General features: G+C 36.8%; 1 protein-coding gene across 1 annotated transcript in view; it reads right to left on the reverse strand.

The window, feature by feature from the left end:
- HAT1 (histone acetyltransferase 1) overlaps positions 1-18,155 on the reverse strand; it is a gene marked incomplete at its 5' end in the record, with an annotated part of 45,996 nt that extends 27,841 nt beyond the window's left edge. The window contains 5 exon segments of the mRNA XM_081242213.1: positions 1,712-1,832; positions 5,440-5,515; positions 13,040-13,144; positions 18,063-18,113; positions 18,116-18,155. Of these exon segments, the coding sequence (XP_081098339.1) occupies positions 1,712-1,832; positions 5,440-5,515; positions 13,040-13,144; positions 18,063-18,113; positions 18,116-18,155 (393 nt within the window).
- Between the last annotated feature and the right edge of the window lie 1,209 nt (positions 18,156-19,364).

The following is a 19,364-nucleotide window of genomic DNA, read 5'->3' on the forward strand; positions in this document are numbered from 1 at the left end:
CCCTCATTCTGTCAGTCCAAACTGGCCGTGTTTCTGCTGATATAACACTCTCGAAAAACCTTGTGGGTAATCTGTGTATACCATGAAGGTTCATGTCAGTAGACAAGACGGTCCTCCACAGATGTTCCCTGAATTCATATCATAGAATTCAATCCCTATTCCTGGCTTTGTTGAGATTACGGAGAACAGTGAGTCACATGCCTATCTCTTCAGCAAAACAAGATTACTTAGCCATACTGTTGGCTTTCTCCCCACAGCACACTTGCCTGACAATGAATCTTCTAATTTTAGTGTCTTCAGAACAGGCTGAGAATCTCCCAAATCATCAAGTCCTAGATCTTTTTTGCTTAACAGTTCTTCCCTCAATTTCTCTCTTTCCTCTCACATTTTACTAAAAGCAAGAAACCAGGCCAAAGCTTCAATACTTTGTTTGGAAAACTACTCAGCTAAGTATTCAAGTTTACTGCTTACAAGTTCTCCTTTCCACATTAACCCAGGACACAATTCAGCTAGGCTTTCTGGCATTACACAACAAAGATCTCCTTTCCTCCAGCTGCCAATAACATGTTCCTCAATTCCTTCTGGGCACTCACCAGAGGCACCTTTTACTGGACTGTTACTAGTACTACAGGGCATTCCTATTTCTATCAACATTCTCTTTTATAATGATATAGTATGTATTCTCTAAGATGATAAAAAAGTTTTCTCTCCCATGTTCCTAACTTTGCTCTGAGTCCTCACCAGCAGTGCCTTTAACATCCATATTTCTACCAACAGTTTGTTTAAGGCAATTTGCTTTTTCTATCATGTGTCTCAAAATTCTTCCAGTTTCTACCTATTACACATTTCTAAAGACATTTCTACAGTTTTAGTTGTTACAGTAGTATCCCACTTCCTGGTACAAAAATCTGTATTAGTTTCCTGTGGTTGCTGTACTAAATTCTCACAAACATGGAGGCTTAAAACAACAGAAACGTATTCTCTCACAGTCTAGAGGCAAAATCTAAAATCAGTATCACTGAGCTGAAATCAGGGTGTCATCAGGGCCACACTCCTTCCAGAGGCTCTGAAGGAGAATCTGTTCCCTGCCTCTTCCAATTCCTGGTGGCTACTAGCGTTCTCTGGCTTGTGGCCACATTACTCAGCCTCTGTGGTCACGCTGCCTTTGGTGGGGCCATAATTCAGCCTGCCACAGGTGCATACGCTTCATACTCTCTGCCTTTACCCTCTTTTGGTTCATTTGCTTCAAATAGTTTTATAATGTAATCAGCTTAATTATCCATGTTCATAAAGGAATATATATTAGGAAATTTGGGATTAGAAATATAGCAAGAGAAATTTTAATAAGAAAATTGTACATGAAGTAAATGCAGAAAATTTAGCTAGTTCCCTCCATCTTATTTAACTTTTGGGAAAATAAGTACTTTTAATGTCCAAAATAAAAAACTAAAGTTGGTAAATAAAATGCAACTCTGATCAAGCGAAGGTTTTTATGGAAAACGTCCACGCAGGAAACAGATCAGGCTAAGGATCGTGATCACAGGGTTAACTGGAATGACAGGCAGACAATCATTTCCATAACTAAATATTTAATATGTGGTTTTAAAGCTGCTATATAACAGATTCTCTCCTCCCTCAAACTTTTACATCTTATAATCTGTTTTATACTCAATTAGAAAACAGTTAAAAATAAATTTATTTCTGTTCTTACCTCTACACAGTCAAAGTTCTCATCAACTTTAGATGCATATTCAACACGGAACATTGTTGACAGGCTACCAGCAATATAATATAACAAGATCTTCAGACCCTTGTAACCAAAAGCAGTTTCACTAAAAGGGGAAAAACAGCAGTAGTCTAAGACCCGAAAATGAATCTTTACAAAGTCATGACAAAGTATTAACCCTACATATAAACAAGTTTAACTTCATGGGTAGTTTCAAGATTTTAAACTATACTTATTAAAAACAAACACACAAACAAACCATACTGTAATGAAACTGTGCCTCCGCTTTCCTCATTTATAAAATGAGAGAATAATAACACCTACCTCAAGGATGTTTTATGGGTTAAATGAACAAGTTAATACATGTAAACTGTGTATAATATTGACTGGCACATTGTACAAGTATACTACAGCTACTGTTGCTGCTCTTACTGTTGCTACTACTAGGAGGTATTTCAAATCAGAGACAAGTAATGTCAAATTGATTCCTGGCTAGGCAAGCAGCTAAGACGTAGCCTTAGCCCAGTGCTTCCAACTTACCACTTGCATCCATCACCAACATCCAGAGCTGCTGAAAGTGGTGAGTGATAGTACCTGTATGATCACACCCCACTTATGAACTCAGAAAGCAGATCTGGAGCTGCTATTTTTTTCCAACCTTGCTTCCCGCTACCCATCTACACCTTGCTACCCATCTACACCTTTTTCAGCTTAAAAAAAAGTCTTCTGGGACTTCCCTGGTGGTCCAGTGATTAAGAATCCACGCTCCCAATGCACGGGGCATGGGTTCGATCCCTGGTAGGCAGAGATCCTGCACACTGGGCCAAAAAAAAAATCCAGAATGGGTAAAACTATAAAGACAGAAAGTAGATTAGTGACTACCCAGGGCTAGGGAGGGTAGGAGAAAGAGGGAACAACTGCTAATTGGTCACAATGGCAATTTTCGTGGGAGTGATGAAAATGTTCCAAAATTGGCAGTGGTGATGATTGCACAACTCTCAGTATGCTAAAACCCGTGGAACTTTACACTTTAAAAAGCTGAATTGTATGATAGAGGTTTTTTTTTTTTAAGGTGATTACTGAAAGAGTGATTAAAAGAAGAAGTGTCATTTCCAGATTTCTGTCTAGGCTACCAAAACAAAATATGAGCAGTGTCCATTCTAGGACTCTGAAAATTATATGTAGTAGAAAGGAGTGGCAATGACACTAGGATCAAGATCAATGTCATGGGTCCCAAGATACAGTTATCATGATTATGACTGTCATCTGCCTACCTTAGAGGAGGGGTATGCAAGCACACCACTTTTAATGACATGCAAAGTGAGTGTGCAAAATGCCATTAAGAAGCAGTACCTGTGAAACTAGATCCTACTCACTAAGATATTACCATAGGAAGAGATTTTAAAGAGCAGTAAGAGGAAGAGAATAAAATAAAAAGCTCCTTAAAGATAGAGATACAAAGAGAAAGCATTCTTATTTTTATGGCGTAATAAAACCTGTTTAAAATATGAAAGGCTCAGGGCTTCCCTGGTGGCGCAGTGGTTGAGAGTCTGCCTGCCGATGCAGGGGACACAGGTTCGTGCCCCGGTCTGGGAAGATCCCACATGCAGCAGAGCGGCTGAACCTGTGAGCCATGGCCACTGAGCCTGCGCGTCCAGAGCCTGTGCTCCGCAACGGGAGAGGCCACAACAGTGAGAGGCCCGCGTACCGCAAAAAAAAAAAAAAAAGAAAAAGAAAGGCTCAAATTTTGGCACAAATCAATATATAATAAAATTCAGTTATTAATATTTAAAAGCATATAAAATGCATATCTGATGTATTAATAAGAAATTCTCAAGAAACTTGTTCCATGAAGAGACATTTGTCAATTTAAAAACACATTAAATAAGTATGTCCAAAATGTTGAAATAAAGCATAGAGAAAATAGCAATAAGAGGGAATATTTTAAATGTCAACTATGTCTAAACACCCTTTCCTACTAAAAAAAACATGGTTCCTTGAGAATATGCCCGACTCCAGAACTAGCAGAGGAAGTACAAGGTGAATGTGGAACATCTTATTGTATCACAAGGTAACATGTCCTCAAAATGATGACGATGTATCAAAAGACTCAAAAAGCCAGTTTGAAAGAAGAGCCACTTGTTGAATCTGTGATAATTTGAGCATCAAATTAATAACAGTAAAAGATTATAACCCATTAAGTTAAAAAAAGAATCCCTGAGTCTATTCTGATATAAACAATACACAAGGGGAAGAAGAGAAGCTGTTTTTTATTGTAGAATGCAAACTAATAACTGCTGAAGGTGTGGCAGAGTTAGAAAATTGCCATTTTACAATCATAGTAAAATACTGACAGGAATCATTAACAGTTTTAAAACTACTGAGCGAAAGTTTGATGGGAAACAGGATATTTTCACTCTCAGACTATCTCCCCACAGATTACATATAAATAACAAAGAAAAGCCCATCAACCTTTTAGTGGAGAAACCTGGCAGATACCTCTAAACTTAATGACCCAAGTTAGCTTAACCAACAATGGGACAAACTGACATCATGGACTTTCTGATATGACACACTGAGAAGGACATATACAACTTCTGTTGTGGTACTACAAAAATATGCATTATCTGAATTTAATCATGAAGAAACAATCAAATGAGTCCAAAATGGTTTATAAAACTAGCCTATTCTCTACAAAAATGTCAGTGCCATGGAAAACAAAGCCTGAGGAACTGTTTCAGACTAAAGGGACTAAAGAGAGATGACAACTAAATGCAATATGTGATTCTAGATTGGATCCAGGATGGGGAAAATTGTTATAAAAGAATTACTAGGAATCATCTGGCAAGGTTTGAAATGTGGATTATATTTTAGAAAACAGTACTGTATCAATGTTAAATTTCCTGAGTTTTGATAATTCTACTATGGTTACTGTCCTTGTTTTTATGAAATACATACTAAAGAATTTAGGAGTAAGAGAAGATATATCTGCAACCTACTCTCAAATGGTTCAACAACAACCTATCAATATATTTATATAAGAGAATGATTAAAGCAAATATAGCTAAATGTTAACAGCTGATGATTGTAGATAAAGGATGTACAGAATATTATTCTTGCAACTTACTGTAAATTTGAAATTTTCTTCAAAATCAAAAGTTAAAAAAACAAAAGGTGACAGACTATTCTAATAATGTAATGAAGGTTTAGGAAATTAAAGAACTGTGCTGAATAGCCCAGGACATATCTTTAAAGTTGCTTCTGAAAATAAATTTCTCTTAATTGCTTATTTACTTGTCACAGAATAAACTTGAGCTTTCCAGATTTAGGGGAGTGTTTTCTACAAGCAGTATAGCAAAATGGTAGGAAAAAAGGAGTAGTTATGAATATGGGCTCTGCAGTCAGACTGACTAAATCTGAACTTCAGCCATTCATATGTCCTTAGGCAACTATCCAATCCTACGAATGTTAATGTTACAAATGATAATACCATTGCTAAGATTATGAGAATTAAATGAGATAATGCACCTATAGCACTAAATGATAGGTATTATATAGTAGATTGGTCTCTCAATGTAAAAATGCCATTCTAATATATATTTTTAAATAAATTACATGAAAAATAACAGTAAAGAGAATAAATTCTCATTTCTAAATTAAAAAAAAAAGTTTTTGCCATACTAATTTGACAAATATCTTACTAAGTTACTTACTCATCCCCAAAGAGTTGATGGGTATATTCAGGAAAGAAAGTTCTAATGTCATTCTCAAGATCTTCAGGAAAACGAACTGTTTAAAAGAATAAAAAATATAGAGATATTAACGATATTAAAGATGACAGGTATTTCCAGTTTAAGAATGTCAGTATAACTAGGATACAGCCAACATTTTTCTTACTTAAAATGTCACTTTTCCATTATATGATTTACACTGGATTCTCATGAGAAAAACAAACAATGAAAATCAGAATATTACTTCGAGTGCTCCAGTGTCAAAACCCTACTGATTCTAAGAATTAGAAAACTAGGCATGACAGAGGCATCTGATTTAATTTTTACTTTTCTGGTATGTTTATACACAATGCAAAGAGTAAAAGAAAACAAAACCAAAAAAGCACTTTGAGATGAGAAAAGCTACAGTACAAAGGAAACAAAAACAAAGTGCTATAAGAAACATTCTGAGAACAAGAACAATCTGAGTTTGATGAAGCTCATAGCATCACATCATTCTTTATGCCTGCAAGATGATGATGTTTATGTTGTTCCTAGTTTTTTTCCTTTTCCTTTTTGCTATTAAAAGTAACACTGCAATGACATCCTTAACCGTGCTATACTTTTACAAGTATACATAGAGTAAATTCCTGGCAGTACAAGTGCTGAAAAAAGTACTGAAATATTTTTGCAAATACTGCTTAGGTGCCCTTTAAAATACTGTAAATACACACCAGCAGCTACTTAAACTCCTTTGTTTCTTCCATATCCCTGAGAATACTCTGTACCCTCAACTTTAATTTCTACTAATCTAAGATGGAAATGGGTATCTTGTTATTTTTATTTGCATTTACTATGAGTACTGATATAACTGGACTTTTTCCCAATATAATTTATCTTATGAAGAAAAACTACCAAAAAAAAAAAACCCTTAAGCAATTGAAGAATGAAAAGATAACTGCAGATGAAAAGTTTCTGACACTGTCCTCGTAGAGCAGGTCATTCACAGGGTGCCAAAGTTATCATCTAGCAGCTTACTGATTTACAAAAGGAAAGACAATCTTTTCACTGTAGAGATCTGGTGGTCACCATCCTTCCAAGTGATCTCAAAGTTAGAATCACTCATTGTGGGACAGACCAACAATATGTGCCTCTTGATTCAATGCAACATAATGCATACAGTATCACCTATGAAGTTTTCTTACTGAAAAATTTTATCCTAGCTCTAATCCAGCTTTATATCCTCCAATTTACAATACAGAAGGGAACAAATTAAATACCAGCAAAAGGAAATAGACAAATCCAGAATGCTGATTTGTTTAATAATTCTATGTAATGACTTTACTCTGCCAAATAAATCAATGGCATAGGGAGGGAAAAGTTCCATGGGTAGGAGGGACTGTTTTGGATTAAAAGAGATTAAAGAAACACCCAACACAATGCATGATTCTTGAGTGGATTCTGGTTTAAATCTTTTTTTTTTTTAAGCCACTCAAGACTTTCCAGAACAACCAGGGAAACCAGAAAATTTCATGATACCAAAGAATTACTACTAATTTTCTTAGGTGTGATAATTGTGTTGTTGTTATATATGTGCATATTCATATATTAGGACCTGTGCTATGAGCAAATTCATGATGTTCAGAAAGCTACTTTCAAATAATTCAGCAAAAAAACACACACGTTAGGGCTTCCCTGGTGGCGCAGTGGTTGAGAGTCCGCCTGCCAATGCAAGGGACACGGGTTCGTGCCCTGGTCCGGGAAGATCCCACATGCTGCGGAGCGGCTGGGCCCATGAGTCATGGCCGCTGAGCCTGCGCGTCAGGAGCCTGTGCTCCGCAACGGGAGAGGCCACAAGAGTGAGAGGCCCGCGTACCACAAAAATAAAAAAAAAAAAAAGTAAATGGAAGGACAAAAAAATGTAGCATGTAAACCACAAAACCTGAAAATGCAATCTAAATTGTAGTAAGGCAAAAAAAGCATTAAATGGCCTAAGAGGACAATCTCTTCAAAACGATTAAGGTGAATTCTTTCAAGCCTTTAAGGAACAAGTATACTTAATGCTTTAAAAACTGTTCAGAGTAGGAATGCTAAAGTGGGAAGGCCATGAGAAATAGTTACAAAGAGTACAAAGGCTGACCTTCACCTTCCCTAAAAAGAAAGCAAAGAGGAGAAAAACACAGACCAAGCTCATCTATAAATAATAATGTAAAAATATTTAAAGATAATATAAAATAGTCTTCATCAAAACAAAATATCTCAAGGTACTGAACTGCAAGGATGGTTCAAGATCTAAAGATTAAAAAATAAAGTTATTTAAATATTATGTTTTACATTGTATATAAGATAATATAATCAAAATTATTTCCAGGGAAACCAAAATGGCACTCAATAAACTCTAATATGCATGTTTGAATAAAAACTGTTTGCAAACTGAAAAATACTCTCCAATGTAATAAGCCAGGATCATGTTTAGTGGAGAAATAACAAGAACCATCATCATTAATTTAAGGAAGAGGAATGACAGCTATAATTTTTTAACACTATTCTGAATGTGCTAGCCAATGCAAATTGAAAAGAGAACAAAGTAAGAGGTATATATAGAAAAGAAAGTGAATTTACTAAAATGTTCAGATGCTATGATTGCATGCTTGAGAAAAACAAAGAAAATCAGCTGAAACCACTCTCCACAACTGTAGAAGAATCCAGTAAGATTATCTGTTTTTAAAATACATTAAAACAACAACGACAACAAAAATATATTAAAGACAAACAACTCAATTAAAAAATATGCAAAGGATCTGAACAGATACTTCTACAAAGAAGATACACAAGCAGCCAATAAGCACATGAAAATATGCCCAATGTCATCAGTTATTAGGGAAATGCAAATTAAAACTGCAGTAAGATGTCATTTCACAGCTACAAGGATGGCTATATATAAAAAAATAATAAGTGCTGAAAAGGATGTGGAAAAAGTGAAACTCATACATTGCTCGTGGCAATGTAAAATGGTGTAGCCACTATGGAATATAATTTGGCAATTCCTCCAAAAGCTAAACATAGAATTATCATATGTCCCAGCAATTCTGTTCCTAGCTATTTGGCAAAAGAACTGAAAACAAGGACAACAGACAACTATATCTCGATGTTCATGGCAGCATTATTCACAATTGCCAAAAGGAGGAAACAACCCAAGGGTCCATCAACAGATGAATAAATAAACAAAGTGTGGTATACAACAGAATATTATACAGCCATTAACAGGAATGAAGTTCTGATACATGTTACAACATGAAACATGTGCTAAGTAAGTTGAAAATATTATGCTAAGTAAAATAAGCCAGACACAAAAGGACAAATATCCCACTTAAAAAAATATCTAAAATATGGGCTTCCCTGGTGGCGCAGTGGTTGAGAGTCCGCCTGCTGATGCAGGGGACACGGGTTCGTGCCCCGGTCCGGGGGGATCCCACATGCCGCGGAGCAGCTGGGCCCGTGAGCCATGGCCGCTGAGCCTGCACGTCCAGAGCCTGTGCTCCGCAGGTGGAGAGGCCACAGCAGTGAGAGGCCCGCGTATCGCAAAAAAAAAAAAAAAAATCTAAAATAGGTAAATCCATAGAGATAGAAAGTAGATTAGAGGTTACCAGGGGCTGGAGGGGAAGGTGAATGGGGAGTTACTGCTTAACAGGTATATATAGTTTCTGTTTGGGGTGATAAAAAAGTTTTGGAAACAGATAGTGGTGATGGCTGCACAACACTGTGAAGGTAGTTAATGCCACCTAATTGTACACCTAAACATAATTAAAATGACATATAGAAAAAAAGATTCACTCTTTCTACAGTAACCTACCCCTAGAGCACTGGACCTGTGTGGGAAAAGTATGCCTATCAATCCCTCATACACGAAGTGAAAACAGCTTGCTATGGGAGAAGAATCTTGGGATAAACCTTAGTGGAATTACTGGTATGCAGTCAAGAGTTAAAGTTATCCCATGTGTCTACTACAATGCCTGTCACATGGTAGGTTTCAATAAACATTTCTCCAGAGAAAGTAGAAGGGGAAGGGAAAGAGGGAGATAGGAAGAAAGGTTGTTTTGAGGGAAGCAAATTATTGCTGCTGACTGTAAGTGATTAGACTGACCAAATAACCCAGTCAATTTTAGTTCTGTGAAATATGTATAAAATTTATGTAAACTAGATTTTGATGTGGGAAAAAGATATATATTAAGAATTATTTTCCATAGTTCTCCCATACACAATAAAGAGAGAAAATATAATGGATGAGGAGATCCCATTTATAATAGTAGTAAAATAGATGAAATACCTTGGAATAAACTTAAGAAATGTTTATCATCTGTACATAAAATTTAAAACTCCACAGCTAGACATAAAAAAGACCTGAATAAATAGAAAGATATTCTTGCTATTAGAAAGGAAGATTCAGCAATGTAAAGATGTTGATTCTCCCCATATTAAACTTAAATTTTAATAGGATCTCGATTTAAAAAAAATCAACCAAACATCTCTTTGGAACTTGATAAAATGTCCACCTAGAAGAATACATTAGAGAAAACTTAGGAAAACTCTTAAAGAAATGAGTGGGACCTAGTCACACTATATACTAATCACAACATTTATTGTAACAGTACACTAATGGCTCAGGGGGAAAAAAAAGGCCCCAAAGTAAACCCAAGAATATATATAATACTTCAGTATGATTAAAAAAGAAATTTTAATTGTTGAAGACAACAAATCAGCAGCTAGATAACTGACTAAACCATCTGGAAAAGTATAAAGCTGGATTCCTACCCTATGCCTTATCAAGATAAAGATTCAAAGGTTTCAATTTAAAAAGAGAAAAAAAATCAACAAATTATTAAAAGAAACAATAGATAAATTTTTTCATAATCTTAGAGCAGGAAGGACCTTTTTATAAGACACAGTGAAAACTCATAAAAGAAAAAGAAATTTCCCTAGATAAAAAATTTTAACTTCTACATAACAAACTTACCAAAACTCAAAACAGGGAAAAAAGTACTTGCAACTTATGACCAAAGAAGGGCTGATTCTTTTAGAATATAGAGGATATACTTCTCTTAGGATTAAAAATCAATTTTAATTATCAAATCAAAAAATGGTCAAAAACTGTGGGGGAAAAAAACCCTCAGAAAATAATGTGCTGGCAAGGATGTGGAGAAATTGGAATTTTTGTGCACTGTTGGTGGGAATGTAAAATGGAGCAGCAACCACTATGGAAAACGGTTCCTCAAAGAATTAAAAATATAATTACAATATGATACAGCAATCCCACCTCTGGGTATATATCCAAAAGAATTTGAAGCAGTATCTCGAAGAGATATTTGCACACCCCTATTCACAGCAGCATTATTTGCAATAGCCAAGAGGTGGAAGCAACTCAAGCGTCCAACAACGGATGAACGGATAAACAAAACGTGGTATATACATGTAATGGAATATTTTTCAGCCTTAAAAGGAAGGAATTCCTGCCACGTGCTATATGGATGAACCTTGAGGATATTATGCTAAGTGAAATATGCCAGTCACAAGAATACAAATACTGCATGCTTCCACTTATATGAGGTATCTAAAGTAGTCAAATTCTAGAAACAGAAAGTAAAAAGTATCTAAAGTAGTCAAATTCTAGAAACAGAAGTAAAAAGGTGTTAGCAAGGGGCTAACAGTAGGGGGAAAACAGGGATACAGAGTTTCAATTTTGCAAGATGAGAAGGTTCTGGAGATCAGTTGCACAACAATGTGAGTATAAACGCTAAACGCTACAGAACTGTACACTTAAAATGGTAAAAAATAGTAAATTTTAAGTTATGTGTTTTTCACTACAATTGCAAATTAAAACAAGAAGCTATTTTTCACCCATCACAGGGGCAGGGTGTTCTGCTTTGTTTTTTTTAATGATAATATGCAACACTGACCAGGGTATAGGTAAAAAGGCAATCTCAAATTCTGGTGTAAGCACAGGTACTTTTTTGGAAGGCAATTTAGCAATGGCTACTGAAGTAGAATATGTTTGTAACCCTTTGACCTAGCACAGTGGTTCTTAAACAGAGACAATTTTACACACAACACTCAGGAGATCTGACAACGTCAAAAGACATTTTTGATTGTCACAACTGAAGGAGAACGTTACTGGCATCTAGTTAATAGACCAGGAATGCTGCTAAACATCCTACAAAGTACAGAATAACAAAGAATTATCTAACCCAAAATGTCAATAGTGCTGAAGCTGAAAAACTCTGATCCAGCATTTCAATTTCTAGCCACACACTCTACAGATCACTCACACAAGTGGGTACATACATACGCAACGACATTTATTGGAGAATTACTTTTAATAGCAGAAGAGGAGAAGCACATCTCCCAACAGAGAATACTTAAATAAGTTATGATACAGTCATACTATATTACATAATTTAAAAGAATGAGGTAGATCTATATATAGTTACAAGGAATAATATTCAAGATACTATTAAGCTAAATAACAAAACAGCCTTACAACGGTATCCTGGTTTTAGAAAATTAATGTATGTACAAGAAAAAAAAACTTAGATCAGTATTACCTTTTTAGTGAGGCGTCAGGGCACCATTATCTGTCACTTTCTTTGTATTTCTGTTATGTTTGTACTGTTTTAAATAATAATAGCCAACATCTATTGTGAATTTCTAAATCAAATTGTTTAAGCACTTTACTTGTATTTAACCTCATATTTAATCTTTACAACCACTATACAGTAAGTAATATGAACTCCATTTTAAAGATGAGAAACCTAAGAAATGGAAAGTGATGGAACCAGAATTCATGAGCTTATAATTATTTCTTAAATAGCTTTATTGAGTTATAATTTACATCCCATAAACTCAACTGCTTTAAGTGCTTTAAGTGTTGTAGCATGTATCAGACCTTCATTCCTTTTTATTGTCAAATAGTATTCCATCACATGGATATACCACACTTTGTTTAACCGCTTACCAGCTGATTGATATCTGGGCTATTTCTTTTAGCTATTGTGAATGATGCTGCTGTGAACATTCATGTACAAGTTTTTGTATGGACAAACATTTTCATTTCTCTTGGGTAGATACCTAGGAGTTGAATTGTTGAGTCATATGGCAAATATATATGTTTAACTTTTTAAGAACCTGCCAAATTGTTTTCCAAAGTAATTGCCTCATTTTATGTTCCCATCAGGAACATACGTGAGTTCCCCACATTCTCCCCAACACTTATTTTCTATTTTTTTATAAGCAAATAAGCAAAAGTAAATATTTTTAAGAGGCTGAGACCACTTATACCTGTCACTTTTTGCCACACTGAACTTTCTATATGTAAACTCTGCCATCTCTCAAACATCTACCCACGCCATGACATAAACCAAGACTTCATAAAATCTGAATGTGTTCATTAAGTGTAGAAAACTAAACATTAAATTGCAAAAACAATACAATAACTATATAAATGACTGCAATAAACTGCTCTTACATAAAATTCTACTTCAAATTTAAAAAGAAAGATTATATACACACACAGTACACATGTAATACTACTTAGCAAAGGCATACATACCTAATTTTAGTTCAATTGCTGTGTTGGTGTTACATTTGTACTCTGCCAGTTTCTTCTCAACTGCACTCTTGTATTCAACCAAAAATTTCTCCATAGCACCAAATCCTAAGAAAAAAGGTTTTTAAAAAGTCTAGGTGGAAGTGGTTTAATTAGTCAAACCTACAAATAGAGTTCTTATTAGAACTGGAATAAAGGTAAGACTTATAACATGCTAACAGATCACAGATCTCCATATACTCCTACATAAATGTACTGAGTATGACCATCTCATTATAAAACAGAAAAAAAATCACTTTTGAGATAGAGGCTTGTGAACTAGACCTGCTTTACATAAATGAGTAAAGCTGATAATTAAAATGACAGACTACTGACATTTCTGAATATTTAATATTAATATAAATTACCTGCTAGGATTTATACCTAAGTAGCCTTTTTAAAAGAAATATAAAAAGGATGCTACTGCTCCGCTAAGAATCAAGGTGAGAATGTCCTTTGATAATTACAGGATAGCATTTTATTTCTAATACTGAAAAAACTCTACCCAGAGTACTTCCAGATCAACTATTAAAAAAACCAACAACAGAAAGCAGGCATAGAGGGAACCTACCTCAACATAATAAAGGCCATATATGACAAACCCACAGCCAACATCGTTCTCAATGGTGAAAAACTGAAACCATTTCCTCTAAGATCAGGAACAAGACAAGGTTGCCCACTCTCACCACTATTATTCAACATAGTTTTGGAAGTTTTAGCCATGGCAATCAGAGAAGAAAAATAAATAAAAGGAATCCAAAGCAGAAAAGAAGAAGTAAAACTGTCACTGTTTGCAGATGATACGATACTATACATAAAGAATCTTAAATATGCTACCAGGAAACTCTAATCAATGAATCTGATAAAACAGCAGGATACAAAATTAATGCAGAGAAATCTCTTGCATTCTTACACACTAATGATGAAAAATCTGAAAGAGAAATTAAGGACACACTTCCATTTACCACTGCAACAAAAAGAATAAAATACCTAGGAATAAACCTACCTAAGGAGACAAAAGACCTGTATGCAGAAAACTATAAGACACTGATGAAAGAAATTAAAGACGATACAAACAGATGGAGAGATATACCATGTTCTTGGATTGGAAGAATCAACACTGTGAAAATGACTATACTACCCAAAGCAATCTATAGATTCAATGCAATCCCTATCAAACTACCAACAGCATTTTTCACAAATTTTGAACAAAAAATTTCACAATTTGTATGGAAACACAAAAGACCCCAAATAGCCAAAGCAATCTTGAGAAAGAAAAATGGAGCTGGAGGAATCAGGCTCCCTGACTTCAGACAATATTACAAAGCTACAGTAATCAAGACAGTATAGTACTGGCACAAAAAACAGAAATATAGATCAGTGGAACAGGAAAGAAAGCCCAGAGATAAACCCACACACATATGGTCACCTTATCTTTGATAAAGGAGGCAAAAATATACAATGGAGAAAAGAAAGCCTCTTCAATAAGTGGTGCTGGGAAAACTGGACAGCTACATGTGAAAGAATGAAATTAGAACATTTCCTAACACCATACACAAAAATAAACTCAAAATGGATTAAAGACCTAAATGTAAGGCCAGACACTATAAAACTCTCAGAGGAAAACATAGGCAGAACACTCTATGACATAAATCACAGCAAGATGCTTTTTGACCCACCTCCTAGAGAAATGGAAATAAAAACAAAAATAAACAAATGGGACCTAATGAAACTTAAAAGCTTTTGCACCGCGAAGCAAACCATAAACAAGACAAAAAGACAACCCTCAGAGTGTGAGAAAATATTTGCAAATGAAGCAACTGAGAAAGGATTAATCTCCCAAATATATAAGCAGCTCATGAATCTTAATATCAAAAAAACAAACAACCGAATCCAAAAATGGGCAGAAGACCTAAACAGACATTTCTCCAAATAAGACATACAGGTTGCCAACAAACACGTGAAAGGTTGCTCAACATCACTAATCATTAGAGAAATGCAAATCAAAACCACAATGAGGTATCACCTCACAGCAGTCAGAATGGCCATCATCAAAAAATCTACAAACAATAAATGCTGGAGAGGGTGTCGGGAAAAGGGAACCCTCTTGCACTGTTGGTGGGAATGTAAACTGATACAGCCACTATGGAGAACAGTATGAAGCTTCCTTAAAAAACTAAAAACAGAACTACCAGATGACCCAGCAATCCCACTACTGGGCATATACCCTGAGAAAACCATAATTCAAAAAGAGACATGTACCACAATGTTCACTGCAGCACTATTTACAATAGCCAGGACATGGAAGCAACCTAAATGTCCATCGACAGATGAATGGATAAAGAAGATGTGGCACATATATACAATGGAATATTACTCAGCCATAAAGAGAAACAAAGTTGAGTTATTTGTAGTGAGGTGGGTGGACCTAGAGTAAGTCAGAAAGAGAAAAACAAATACCGTATGCTAACACATATATATGGAATCTAGAAAACTGGTACTGATGGACCTAGTGGAAGGGCAGGAATAAAGATGCAGACGTAGAGAATGGACTTGAGAACGTGGGGTGGGGAAAGGGTAAGCTGGGATGAAGTGAGAGAGTAGCACTGACATATCTACACTACCAGATGTACAATAGATAGCTAGTGGGAAGCAGCTGCATAGCACAGGGAGATCAGCTCGGTGCTTTGTGACCACCTAGAGGGGTGGGATAGGGAGGGTAGGAGGGAGGTGCAAGAGGGAAGGGATATGGGGATATATGTATACATATAGCTGATTCACTTTGTTATACAGCAGAAACTAACACAACATTGTAAAGCAATTATACTCCAATAAAGATGTTAAAAAAACAACAACTAATAATGCATAGAAAGATTATCTCAGAAAGGATACACAAGAAACTAGTAACCACTGTTACTTCTAGGATAAAGAGAAGGAATGGGGACAGGGTTAGGAAAGAAAATTTTCACTGTATTAGCAAAATTATTGTAACCATGTGCATGAAGTCATAGGCTATTGAAATAACAAAATGGTTTTAGTATAACGTGGCTACCCATCAATGTATATAATAATTAACAATGGAAGAAACCATTATGAAGAGAAACTTTCAAGCAAAGATGACAATAAATCTCTTGACAAAATGATCATAAAAATTAGGAAAAATTCAGGAAGAAAAGGTCATGAGCAGAAATGAAAAATGGGGTACGACATGCCGCAAACTTCAGTAAGCGGTTAAAACACACATATACAGAATGTGGGGAACACTTGAAGCAGTATAGTTTAATGGTTTGGAGTCAGAATTGCTGGATTCAAATCCAGGCTTCACTATTTACTTACTAGATCTGTGAACTAGAGCACATTACTTGGTTTCTCTGACCCTAATGGATAAAAATGGTATAACAGAACCCATCTCAAACATCATCTATAAAAATGAGATAATAGAACCCATCTCAAGGCATTTCTGTATAATCTAAGCAACAAATCATACATTAGTTTAATCCCCACAATTCTATAAGACAAGTAGATACTTTATCAGCCCCATTTCATATTCAAAAGCTCAGTTAGAAAGAGGTTTCGTTGGGCTTCCCTGGTGACGCAGTGGTTAAGAATCCGCCTGCCAATGCAAGGGACACGGGTTCAACCCCTGGTCCGGGAAGATCCCACATGCCGCGGAGCAACTAACCCATGTGCCACAACTACTGAGCCTGCGCTCTAGAGCCCGCGAACCACAACTACTGAGCCCACGTGCCACAACTACTGAAGCCCGTGCGCCTAGAGCCCGTACTTCACAACGAGAAACCACAATGAGAAGCCCGCACACCGCAACGAAGAGCAGCCCCCGCTAGCCGCAACTACAGAAAGCCCACACACAGCAACTAAGACCCAACGCAGCCAAAAATAAATACATTAAATAAATTAAAATTAAAAAAAGAAAGAGGTTTGACTGCTTAAAGGGCACCCGATTACTAAACGGTGGGACTGAGATTCGAATTTAGGTGTGATTCTTATAACACTACACCCTGTGCAATACACATGTGCCCCCTCTTTTATAGTACCAGTGTACCCCCAAATCCTACAGTCTGTATTTGGTAGAAGAGCCTTTCCTTAAACACCTGTAGAGCTCATGCTATAGCCTGTGTATCCAGCACATCTATAAAAGTGTACTGAGACTACTATAAAGGCAATGGGGAAAGATAAAAGAAAAAGAAACTGTCCATCACTTCAAAAGATATGTAAATGGATTTAAAAAAAGCATATACTCAACCCAAAACAATCTTTATAAACGTACAGAATAATGGCAATTATTAGTTATTAAATGTTGTGAACTGAAGAGACTCAATAAAGAGGTGAACAGAATAAACACAAGAAAATTAAAATAGACACCCCCTAAAAGAAAAGTTTAGATTAAGGAAGAATGCTTCACTGTCTCTCTTCAAAGGAAATCTAAATAGATCTTAGTAATACTAAATTGTGAGACATTAAGGAGACTATTACGGAGTCAATCAAGATTCAAATGAGAGCGCTAGTGCAGGGCAAGACAGCAATGCGCTAGCTCAGAAGTTGACTGTAGTGGAAGGCGGAGAGAGACGTGGAAGACAAGAGTCTGAGCATTAAAACAGCTGGCGGGAACAGAACCAGACTAGTGGATGAGGCAGCAGTAGGTAAAGGGAACGAGAAGAGAAACAGGCGTCCAGGCACCTGGCACCTTACAAGCCCAAATCACGACGCTTTCTCCTGGCCTCTTCGGCCCTCCTAAGGGCCGAGTTCCCCGCAGAAGGTGCAGAACCCCGAGCCGTTGGGGGCGGGGGCACGAACCTCGGCGGACAAGGAGCTGAGCTGAGAGTTCCGCGCTTCCAGGCTGAAACAGGCCTTCTAGAACCCAGGCTGCAGCCCGAAAGTTCCAGGCGGGTACTGTCACTACCGTCTCGGCGTTCTTTCCCAAACCTGCCCGCCCCCTCCCCTTGGTAAACTTTTCCCGGGAACTTACCCGCCATTTCCGAGCTGCGAGCACCCGCGGCCGAGGAAGGACGAATCAACCCGCGCGCTCCCTGGCCGGAAGTGAGCACACTTTCTGACGCATTTCCCCCGCCCACCCCTCTTCTGGTGCTGGCCAATGAGAGGAGGAGATTCGAGGCGCGGGGTGGTGGAAGCGCCTCGAGAGGCGGGGCTCACACGGCAGGGAAGGCTCGGACGGATGCCTAGCCACGGCCAGGACTGTCAGCCTCTGAGGCTTGAATTGGAGGAGGAGGCCGCAGAGGGATATTCTCTGTTGAGATGCTCGCTGGCTCGAGGAGAGTTTCTTTGGGGTTGGTTTGCATAACATACATACCGCTGGCAGTTTTCTGTGCCCCCTTAACGATGTTTTGGAGACTGTTAGAAAAACTTTTCCCTTGGCCTGGACAGTAGATCCAAACACCTGAGCCCTAGTTTTACAGGTAAAATATAGGGATTGAGTTCTAGTTGCCAGAGAAAGTTTCCCGTATTTTATTTGTTTCTATTTTTGCGGTAAATAGTTATTTAACATCGTTTTTCTTTTATGTTTTTTTAACAGTATGTATACGGTGTGATATCTAGGTACTCCTGCTTTCGCATTTTAAGTTTATGAGGCAACAATTTAGTGTAAGGAAATTATAGTAATAATTTAGGTGACCAGAACTGTTCTGGTTCTACATCTCTCAAGTCCTAGTGGCGTAACCACATCACAGGATGCTACCTGATTTGGGCCATAGGGCTTGTTAGTGTTTAGTAGCTGCTGAAACTGTTTGTCCCAGATGATAAGCCACTGTTTAGGTATCCACAGATATTCCCATGATGTCTGTACACTAGAATGCCTTGTCTCAACAAATGTTGGTTAATAGGTTTTACAATGATGATACTAGAGCTAAAATGGACCCTTGAGATGATAATCTAGAACTAACACACTTCCTCGTTTTAGAGATGCGGAAACTAAAGCCCAGAAAAGAGAAATTACCCAAATTCACACTCAGTGTACAGCCTACACAAGAGCCCAGTTCTCCAGATACTCAGCTCAGTATTTGACTACATGGAGATGGCCCTCCTGAAGATAAAGATCAGAAAAGGTACTGAGAATGCTCAGATCCTTTTTCTTTAAGCTTTAATGAAACATAAGAAATTACGATCATAATGTTAAGAAGAAAACTGAAATCGTTGTCACTAATGACATTATGGATCAAAAATGGAAAAACAATCTTTTTATATAATCATTCTTTCAAAATGGCAAGATTCAGCATTCCTTTCCAAAACCACCTTACCTGTAGATTGGCCAATA

The sequence above is a fragment of the Mesoplodon bidens genome, assembly GCF_964165515.1.
Source record: "Mesoplodon bidens genome assembly, chromosome: 8".
In the NCBI taxonomy this organism is placed as follows: domain Eukaryota; kingdom Metazoa; phylum Chordata; class Mammalia; order Artiodactyla; family Ziphiidae; genus Mesoplodon; species Mesoplodon bidens.